At 33.2% G+C, this 11,406-nt stretch overlaps 2 protein-coding genes across 2 annotated transcripts; one reads left to right on the forward strand and one right to left on the reverse strand.

The window, feature by feature from the left end:
- Positions 1 to 474: 474 nt before the first annotated feature.
- Positions 475 to 4,397, reverse strand: LOC139883424 (uncharacterized). Its single transcript, XM_071867601.1, has 4 exons — positions 4,321 to 4,397; positions 3,758 to 3,826; positions 1,175 to 3,015; positions 475 to 1,082 (listed from the first exon to the last, which is right to left on the reverse strand). The coding sequence occupies exons 1-4, from the start codon at positions 4,395 to 4,397 to the stop codon at positions 475 to 477; spliced, it is 2,595 nt and encodes an 864-aa protein (XP_071723702.1).
- Positions 4,398 to 9,209: 4,812 nt separating this feature from the next.
- Positions 9,210 to 10,590, forward strand: LOC139883425 (uncharacterized protein At4g00950-like). Its single transcript, XM_071867603.1, has 2 exons — positions 9,210 to 9,827; positions 10,528 to 10,590. Exons 1-2 carry the CDS (start codon positions 9,210 to 9,212, stop codon positions 10,588 to 10,590), a joined length of 681 nt encoding a protein of 226 aa, XP_071723704.1.
- Positions 10,591 to 11,406: the final 816 nt, after the last annotated feature.

The following is an 11,406-nucleotide window of genomic DNA, read 5'->3' on the forward strand; positions in this document are numbered from 1 at the left end:
TTTTGTCATCCTAGCAAGTAATTTGCGAGTTAGAATTTTTGAATCACTTATTAACAAATATATATTAACATGATCACAGGGACGGATTCAGGACTTGAAGTCTGGAGGGTCCGAAAAAAAATTAACTTCAACTATATCGATTTAAATAATGCCTAATTTAAAATTTTGACATCATATATGGACATTAATTTCTTCCAAAATATTTAAATATATTAAACCAACAAAACAATCCAATAGATTCAATTCTAAAATACATTGAGGGATAAGATATTAGACATGATCACGTCAAAAGTTCACAATTGTCCTTCAATTATCAAAGCACAAAAAATCCCTTATTCGATATCGCGGCATCATCACGTCAAAATGTAGACCAACAATTTTTATACCTGCAAATAATCATAAAAGTACAACATCATTAAAAATCCTAATCACAAATATAAAAAGAGAATATACAAAAGTATAATATATATACCTCTATTTAAGTCGAGCACGTCGTTCTTTCATATCCGCAAACTCATCGATAATAGAATCTGTATCAAACTCGTTGACCATCCTTTTCTCAATATAAGTGATCAAACAATCAGCAAGAAACTCATCTTCCATCTTATTTCTAAGTCTATTCTTCACAAGACTCATGGCCGAAAAAGATCTTTCGTTCGTAGCGGTCGAAACAGGTAAAGTCAATATCAAACGAATCAAACGATCAATCAAAGGATATGTCAATGACTTTCTTGTTTTTGTCAAGACTTGGCATAACTCCGAAATTGTCACAAGATTTCTAAATTCAGGATGTTCAGGAACATCAAGTTCATAATGTTGAGCTTGTATCTTGAGGTGAATCTTTTCTTGTTTGATGAAGTCATCCGGATAAAATGTTTCAGCCAACTCACATATTTTTCCAATATCGAGACGTTGAAAATTATCTCGAGGATCCAAAGTGGAACTCAAAGTAAGCAATTTCACTATATTATCAGTGAATCTTCTATTAAGCTCTTGCAATTGAGTATCGATACAAGCAATGAACAAATTAACACGATAATGATGCTCCACAGAAATATGATCAACAAGTATACGGGTTCGACCTTTCTCGGCATGTAAAGTGAATTCATATCAGGAACATCAATGCCATGCTTGACACAAAATGATTTAACTTCTTTCAAAAAAATTTCCCAACCTGATTCTCTCATTTTTTGCATTAAAGTCTTGGTAGTAGATACTAAAGCCATGGCATTCAGTATGTCTTGATTTTTACGTTGCAAAGCTTGGCATAAATCATGACTAATACCCAACATATCTTTCATCAAATGCAAAAGAAAGACAAATTCAAACGTTGTAATAGCATCATACGCGGAAGTAGCCTCACCTCGAGTGGAGTAATTACCTTCTTCACTACATTTCTCAAGCACAACACAGGTAGAATGAAACATACATATTAGGCTGCGTGCAGAATTTAAATAAGAGCCCCACCTAGTATCACCTGCTCGTTGTAGAGTTCCAATCTGATTAAGCCCACTACCTGTAGAAATCTCATTAGCCGCGATCATATTAGAAATATGTATTGCTTGAGCAGCCCTTAATTGATCGTGACGTTTAGAAGAAGCTGTCACAACATTCACAGTCATAGTAAGCTTTGAGAAAAATTGATATACTGGATTGACTTCTTTAGCTGATGACACAAGAGCTAATTGCAACCGGTGAGCAAGACAATGAACATAATGTGCGGATGGACAATCTTTCAGAAATAATGCTTGTAGTCCATTCCATTCACCACGCATATTGTTGGCTCCATCATACCCTTGTCCTCTAAGATTTTGAATATCCAGATTGTGTCGAGACAATAGAGACTCAATTGCTTCTTTCAATGTCGAGGAACAAGTGTCCGAAACATGGATGAGGTCAAAGAACCTTTCTTGAACATAGCCGTGTTTATCCACAAACCTCAAGACTACAGCCATTTGTTCTCGTTTAGATTCATCCCTAGCTTCGTCAATGAGTAAGCAAAATACAGTATCTCCAATCTCTTCTCGGATTGCCACACGCACTCTTCTACCGAAAATATATAAAATCTCCTTTTGAACGGTTGGGCATATATATTGAGCATTTCCTGGAGCATTTTCTAAGACAACATCTTTAACACTCTCGTTATAAGAACCCAAAAGCTGGACCAACTGGATAAAGTTCCCTCTATTTAGAGATTCAACACTTTCATCATTGCCTCTATATGAACATGCTTGAAAAGCAAGCCATCGAATAGCATCTATAGAAGCCTTCAAACGTAAACGGTTATTTGCAATTTGTTGTTTCGTTTGCTTATGAACGATGTTTTCTAAATGACCAGATTGTGCCATTAAATCATCACAATATTGCACACAAATTTTATGGGGAGAGTTAGGACCAAAACCTTCATGGCGTAAAAGAGAACAATTGTGCTTTGTTCGGCCATTTGCTTTCCTCCAATTCTTGAAGCCCACTTCTGAAAATGCATTCTTTCCATCTTTGCGAGTGCCGTCATTCGAGCTAAATAAGTAACAAGGCAAACAATATGCTGCATCTTTCGTTGGTGAATACTCTAGCCAACTTGGAAAGTTTTTAAACCAATACGATTGAAAATAGCGCCGATGAGATGGTGGTCTGGAAGCTGGATACTTTATATTTGTTGGCTGATAAGGTCCTGCAGTGATATAAGCTCTACGAATTTCATCTCGTTGTTCAATAGGATATTTCCAAATTTGACGTCTTTTTCCAGGATCCTTTTCTAACAAAGAGATGTCAGTATAGTTTTTATTTCCATCTACTCTTGGAACCTTTTTACGACACTGCTCGACCTGTTCATCTTGCTCATTGTCAATTAATTCCTCACTGGATATGGGAATGGAATTAGAAGGTTTATTAACTTCAAGACTTGTGGTAGCCGTAGCCTTCCTCTTCCAAAGAACATCAAGTCTGGCTTGTTTTGTCATCTCAAATCTCAATCCCCACAGGCCACGAATTTGTCTTTCCACGAATTTGTCTTTCCTATTTATATAAACAAGACGAAGGTAAATCTAAATTCAATATCTATTGTAATATTATGACATATTCAAAAATCAAAATCCAGAGACAAGTCAAGTGTAATTTATTTAATTTATAAATATATTGATCGATAAACTTTCAAAATCTAATACTACTTTGTGAACAATTGACTACTATTAGAGCAATTAGATATTACTAACCTTTAAATAAATTGAAGATAAAGAGGAGATGTGATGTCCGTTGTCGAAGTCGAAGTCAAGTTGGAGTTTGAAGATAAAGAAAGAAGCTGTGATTGTTGAAGACTTGAAGTGAAACATCAAACATGAATCGCCGGCGTCTGATTTGTCTTTTGCTTTTTTAGAAAGTCTTTTGCCTTTTGAGATGCTGTGCCATGAAAAAGTCTTTTTTCCAAAACTTATCGTAGAAGACAGAAGTTATAATTTTTTTTTTATTTTATGAATGGGCCCATTAATTGGGCTATTAAATAAATAAAAAAAAGAGCTCGTCTGCTCGTGTGAAAAGTTATAATTGAGTTATAATTTTTTTTTTATTTTATGTATGGGCCCATTAAGTGGGCTGTTAAATAAAAAAAATTAAAAAAAATCTAATATCTTGCCGCAAGAGTCGAACTAGGGGCTACAATATAAGGAACAAAACCTTAACCAACTCTACTATACTTAGATATAATACAATTATGACAAAAATATCTTTTATATAAAGTTCTTTTATCTAAAATTTTTTTCACGCAGATTTAGCTCCGGCGACCGGAGATGGGGGTACCATGGCCCCTGCGGTACCCCCTGTAAATCCGTCCCTGCATGATCATATGTTGTATAAATTAATACAAAATATAAACAGACACAAATATACACCATGGTGCCCACAGAATTTCCCGACTTCATCCTTTCCCTAAAAAGTGATAGCTATTTCAGTTCTCTCACAAGCAGATTTGGATGATTTCTCATAATTTTCCTCCAATGAAGCCTGACTAATTTCTTCACTTTTATCCTAACAAATTCATTTCATCTACCGCAGTGTTTGCAGGTAAAGAATACTAATTAAATTAACATTAATGTGATCCAACCCATGCAACTCATCTTTCAATGATAGATTTTTATGAAGGTAGAAGTGCATCAATTTACAATCCTTATTCCTTCAAATATTTTCAAAAGAGTAAATGAAAGGGATAATTTAAATAGAAAAATTATACATATTATTACTTCAATTACATTAGACTCGAATTCTCAACATGCTACTATCACTTATCCAGACAGTTGGTCATAATCTTTAGTAGAGGATCAGGATAGCCAGATGTCTAGCTCCTTTCCAACCACTTTGGTAACTCTAACGTCTTCATCATTATCAGTCCACGACCTAAACGTCATTGTATGTTTTCATTTGCACCTGATACATCAAAGGATATAAGTACCTAGAATCACATTCAAACACAATTAAGGATTACACAAATGCAATAATTGAAATCTTTTTCGGCTTGAAGAGTAAGCCACACCAGTGTCTAAATCATCATCTTTCCAAGAGGAAAAAAAGGACAAACTTGTTAAGTTCTAAATGATAACAACACCATTTGTAATAAATTTCCCTGTATTTGCTTATATGAAATTATTTCAAGGGAAAAATGGTTGGTTTTGAAATTTAGCCGGCGCATGAAAGAAAAACAAACGGAAACTCTTGATTCATATAACTTTCAATTTCTCCGGATGAAATTGATGCCAAACTTAGCTGAATAAAAATAATAGGTAGACGTCATAAGTTCTATCTAAGAAATCTATCAGGAAAACCGTGAGTCCAAGACAAGAAGTCAAAGAAATGAGGGTGGTATAAGAGAACCATTCTCTATGAGATTGAAATTGAGATCTAAACAAAATTACTCATGTCGATTCGAAAGCTACATATCATAGAGTGCATGCAGAAATAAAAATTAGAGAATGGGGCAAACTTTCAAGTTGGTTTCGATCTCAACATAATACATCTATGCCACCAAATCCCTTTAATTTAAATATGTGAAATATACTGGAAGAAATACCTTTCACTGACGCACTCACAACAAAAATCAAAGAAATACATGCTTGGAGTGTGAAAGACAAATCATTGTTGTCACTCCATATGACGCTTGACTTGATCCACCAACAACTCGTGTCTCGCAATAGAGATTGGAGGGGTTGAAATGTGGTGTCGATGTGGTGAATTGTATTCTCACTGACTGTGGGAAAATGGCAGAGATAAAAGGAGAGTATTGTCGAGGGAGAGGAACTGATATCACTTCTTGTAACGTTTACTGGTTCATGGATTTTGGCATTCCCTTATTAATTCGTCATTATTATAGACAAAAATTGAAATAAGTATAGTCCTCAGGGCTACGTCTTTTTATATTCTTTTGGGTCATTTTTGAGCGGGACCACATGTTATCTCTAAAAAGGACGTCGTTTCTATTTTAGGATAGGATGTAATATGAAATGGCATATGCGTAATAAAACGTTAAAAAATGGGCTAAAATCTAAATATTGGTTGAAAAACACAAATCCTCAACATGCTGCCACGTCAGCTTATATGCCTTCAGTATTACATATGAATATTGATTGATTGATATTGATACTTTGGGGTAGTAATGAAGATCAAGTAAGTAATAAGAATTAAGACATACTAGTTATGATTGATTGAAGATTAAAGTGCAACATATATAATAATGTAAGGAGCGCTGTTTTTGTAGTCGTAACGTTTCTCGACACCATATTCAACACGCCACCAATGGCTTCATCTCTAACCTTTTGACTTAAGGACACATTTGTGTTTACTTTCTATTTTCTCTATCGTCCTTACTACTATTTTAATAGTTTCAGTGCGATCTCAAAAGTTTTTCATTGATTTCTATATGTAATTGTTAAACCCAAAACTTACGTGTATATATATTTTTCATTCTAGCATTTGCTATTAATTAATTGGTAATAGAAATCAAATTATTCAATACTCTTACAATTTAGTTATAATTTTTTTTATTCAACGAATTTTGGACTACACAAAGAGGGGTAAAAATAATAATTCTTGAAACTACATCCTTGGAGAGTCATGTTGGTTTGGATTTTCTCGGGAAACCTTGACATTCCGACCATTGTTGAAAATTCTACAGTTGAAATAAAGAAAAAGAGAGAAAACTTGAAGAGGAAGCAATCAAACTTGGGAGAGAAGAAAGCTATAAAGAAGAATGCAATCTCTGCAATCTAATCGAGAAGCTGATCTTGAAGGTGTTAATGAAATTTTAGAAGAAGAAGGAAGCAAAACAATGCATCAAAGGATCAAACAAGAAAGAAGATAAAGATATTTGCAGAAAGGACGATGGCGCACATCGTCAAAACTTCAGGGACCTTGGTGTAGCAGATGCAAACTTTTGGGGTCCGACTGAAAAAAACAAAGACGGCGTTCCACAGGCCGAAAAACGATTTGGCGGAGGTAAGACGACCTACCATCAGATTCAGGATAAGGTCAGGATCATCGATATATCTTCGAATTAGTTTACAATTCTCTCTATCAAAAGATCATAATTCTAGGATTCTTAGTTACCGTTCATGTTTCGAATTTTCAGTTTTAGCGTTCTGAATAAAATTATGTTAAATTAATGAAGTGGGTAGATTCGTTTAATATCTATGAAGTGATTTGCAAACTTAGTTTGATTTGCCATGGCCTAAAATCTGTAATGTGTGTTCGAGTTGGAAATGATGAATTAGAATTGGGGATTTCCATTAGAAGTTGTTGCAGTTGGATTTGTTGATTCAAAATCGTTAAGAAAGGTCCATTGATGGTTTTCGAATGCTAAACTTGAAATTCTAAAAGTTTTCATTTTCAGTTAAATTCAAGTAGAAAATCGAAGTAGAAATTTGTTTTCAGTAAAGTTAAATTTTGTTCAAGTTAGTAGAAGTATTTAGAAGATGTTCAAATGTTGATGTGTGATTGATCAAGCTCAGAACAGAAGTCAAGCAAAAAGTCAATAAAAACGTTGTCTTTGTTGATTTGGAGAAGACGATGATTTAGCTATAATTTATGTCTCTTTTACAGTGTTACTGATTCGAAAACGCATTGTGGATTGTCCTGAGGTGAAAGTCAAGCTGGGGTCAACGGAAGAATCGAAAATACGAGATCGTGCAGAAAGCAAAATCATTTCTAGTTTTGGTATTTTCTGATTTTCTGTAAAATCCAAGTTGTAATTTGATTTAGATTTTTCCATGTCAGCTAGGTTACGTCATTGGACGCCTATATAAACGATTGTAATCACCACTTTACTCTTTAGAATGGAATGAAGAAATTTTAGTTTCCATTGCTCTGTTTTTATTAGTTTCAAATACCTGGTTATGTTGGCTGAGTGAAACCCTAGAATTCGTCAATCAAATTAGTTTATTTAGGTTCCAAACACTTTAAATACCAACGTTAAATTTTAAGAATTAGTAATCAAATCAAAACAATGAAGGATATGATCATGTTTTCTGTTATTGTGTCATTAGTTCTTAATACTTGAGTTTTCTGTATTATTGTGTTTTTGTGTTGCTTTGTTTGCTGCATTTCTACTTGGATCTTGTGCTTTTCGATATGGGAGTGCAGGGTTTTTCTATCAAGTCGACCCTATAATCTCTAGGATGAAAGTACACTCGGATAACCACTAAGTCCAACATGTCATGGTTTCATCATTTTAGTTACAATTAAACTAGCAGCTAATCCAAATCTTAAAAATCTATATCCATTCTCATCCGGGAGTAAATAAAAGTTTAAACGAAATACTCAAATTTACAAAGTATCTCCTATCATTTTGATTTACTATAATTTTTATCATATTCCATGAATTAAATTAAAAAATTCTAGTTTTTTAATTAACTAGCTTTGATTTTTCAATAACAACACTTTTTTTTAATAGTTCCAGCAGAATACTTACTTTAGAAGCAAATGACTGAATGAAATGTTAATCTTAAGCACTCACCTAATTCCTATTTCCACAAAACTGTATAGTACATGTAAGCTTTATCAATAAAATAATACTTGGAACGTTACGGGAAAGAAGTTTGATCAAATTTTGTGAATGGAATGTAGGGGAAGAAATGGTGGTCGTCAAAACATGAATGTCACCAAATTTTTTCTATTATGAAAAACACATACGGCGTGTTATATCTTCCATTGAACTCATGACCATCGATAGTCAACATGCTTTAAACATTTCTGAATCATCATCATGCTAATACAATATCTTTTCTGTCCCTCGATATATATATTTTTTATGGTATTTGCACATAAAATAAAAAAATTACAATATATTTGGATCGAAATTATATATAAAGTTATTTTGTTTGAAAAAAAATAAAAATCTTAAAAAATATGTATCGAGAGAATAATTAATAATAAAAATACTAATCTTTCTTTTAACAAAAAAAATACTACTAGGAGAAATAAAGAATAATATGCTAAATTAATATTATAAATTCGTTAATTAAGGGTAGTTAAATATAAATCAATCTTATTATTGTTCATTACGTGCTTCTTCTTCTTCTTCTTTTTTTTGAAATCATTACTTGCTGTTACATTCGGGTTTTCTTTGTTTGTTCTTGGTTGATCGGGTACTTGCTGTTACATTCAATTTCCAATTTAGGAGGAATGAAATAAAATAATTTCCTTTCAAATAACACGAATAAAAAGTTACTAATAATAAACTTCAAAAAAAATTACTAATAATAATCAAATCATAGGGGGACCTGACCTGACGACAGAATCCACGAATTTTTTTATTTTATTTTATTTTTCTTTTCCTCTTTTGGTTCATTATTGACCAATCGCTCTATTGACTTCTCAAAACCAGTTAGCCCACTAAATCAGACAAAGGACCGTTTATTAGTAAAAAAAACTGGTCCTTGCTATCCAATCAACAAAAAAGAAGAACACTTGTACAGTAGGACCCACCTCACAAGGTCATCAAGGTCATTCCAACTTCCCTCAAAACTAACTACTTTCATATTCTCGTGAAGAAGACGCGCCACTGGAGCGTTTTTTTTCCTCACATGTGCCATGTTTGTGTATAATACCTAAAATCAAATTCACATAATCCCCAGAGTACACATCCATTATTTCTCTCTCTAAAAACCATTCTTTCTCTCTCTAGAACTTTGAAAACCTAGCTCACCTAATAAAAAACCTGAGTTGAAGAAATGGGATCGTTAGATCATGATTACGAACCAACTTCTCCAAAACTGCCAATATTTTCATTTCCAATTTGCAATATTAACCGATCATTAGACCATCATGATCAGACTTCAGGGATGTTAACGCCGCCGATAAACAGATCGGTTTCGATTCCGTTCAAGTGGGAGGAAGCACCGGGAAAGCCTAGACCTCGCTCCACCGAACCATCAAATCCTACTAATTATAATGTTGCTAGGTGCTTGGAGTTGCCTCCTAGGTTGTCCAAAATTACAAGCATGCCCTCTCCTACAACGGTCTTGGATGGGCCGTATGTCGGTCGGTCCCTGTCTCAAAGGGTATCGTTTGGGAAGATGGTTGGAGGGTCGTTTGGAGTATTGCCGACAGAGGGTAATGGTAACAGAAGAGAGGTCGGGTTTGGTTCTGGTAGGTGGGTAATTAAGAAGAGTGATAAAGAAGAAGAAAAGGAGAAGGGTAGTTTTGACTTTTCGAGGTTTCCGGTGACTGATTATGTTGACTATGGTCGTCATGATGGTGATGGTGGCGATGGTACTAATGTGAAGATCATGAAGATGAGAAGGAAAGCTAGCTTTATCCGATTTCCTACCACAAAGTCTCATCTAATGGTAAGTATACTCCTCAATATTTCTAGAAAGTAAACATTTACATAAAAATTATTAAAGGGTATATTTATTTTCCGATCTTAAGTATATATATACCATCATCATATTCTAGGTTTTATCTCCTTCATTTGGGAAAATACAATTTATTTCGTGCTTAGATCGAAAACATTGAGTTAAATCTAGCGTTGTTAAAAAAATAATAAATAAATTAGGGGATAAACTAATAATTTCCAAAAATATAGGAGTATAAGTTTCGCTTTGATTAAAAAGAACGGATAAAATAAAGAGGGTTTTAGTGATTTTCCAGACTATGCGAAGTAAAACGATAACGCGAAGATCCTTGGATAGTAAAATGTAATTCTAAATTGAAATTAAATACATATTATTTTTTTGAAAATAAAATACAAAATATATTAACCAAATTTTGCTTGCTTAAGTAAGCAATAGAGATAATCATAAACGTGAGCTTCTCATGTATGATTTCATTTGTGGTTCTCATTGACTTTTTATATAAATATAAATGGACTCTTTTTTTTTTTATTGGAATAAATGGACTCTTATTTTGAATTGGATGGAGTATTTTATAACCTCCTTGTAGTTGAATAATAGTTGGAGTAACTAATTTAGTACCTTTGAAAAGAAAAGGAATTGAAATAATTGAATGATCATTACTTACTTTTCCGAATTTAATTAATAATTGCAGGCAAATATGTATAAGAGCTTTAAGCAAGTGGTGGCGCCATGGAGACGCAAGGATATCAGCTAGAAATTATCAAGCTGAGTTGTGGTTGTCATTTATATTCATTTATTGTCATTAAACTTTGAAGAACCGAAACTTAGATTAGTCCGTCTTGACTAATCCATATTAGTGTAAGCTAAAATTAGTTTTTTTTTTAAGTTAAATTAGTTCTTTATTAGCTGTTGAATATTAGTTTTTGTATAGAAAGATAAACAACAATTAAGTATATTAGACTGATCCAAGTATGTGTATAAAGTAATTTATATATCCCTGCTGTTTAATCAGATGTGACAGTGCTTTATTATTTTATTAATCATGATCGTGATCATATTCTTGTTAATTAATTTTAATTTTGTTTTTTCTGCCTAAGGTCAAAAGCGATCATGTAAGATCTCAAAACATTGTTTAGATCTTTGATTCTGTAGCAACTGAGATTGTGCGATTTTGTTTATGTTCCCTTCATCTCAGGGTACGTTTACTAAGTATGTTTATAGACTTGTTGTATTAATCCGTTAGTTCACCAATATAAGAATAGTAAATTCCGTTAGTTTGAAGCCCAAATGAAATGATTGAGAATTGCGACCATCTTATATTATTTTATTTTATATATTACTGCTAAAATTCTATTCACCAAACTTAAGAATAAATGCTGATTGGAAAGGGCTAACTATTTTTTGCAAAGCTTTTCCAAGTCTAAAACTGTTTGAATTATTGTTGCAAGTTGTAACTATTTCTTAGAGTTCGTGAACTTTCCAAATGAAGATTGATAAGGATCAAAGCTAATGAAATGGCTTTTCAAAAAGTTTCTCTGACCATATTCTAGAAACATTGACTTGGAAACGT

Source organism: Rutidosis leptorrhynchoides, unplaced genomic scaffold (genome assembly GCF_046630445.1).
Source record: "Rutidosis leptorrhynchoides isolate AG116_Rl617_1_P2 unplaced genomic scaffold, CSIRO_AGI_Rlap_v1 contig398, whole genome shotgun sequence".
NCBI classification, from domain to species: Eukaryota; Viridiplantae; Streptophyta; class Magnoliopsida; order Asterales; family Asteraceae; genus Rutidosis; species Rutidosis leptorrhynchoides.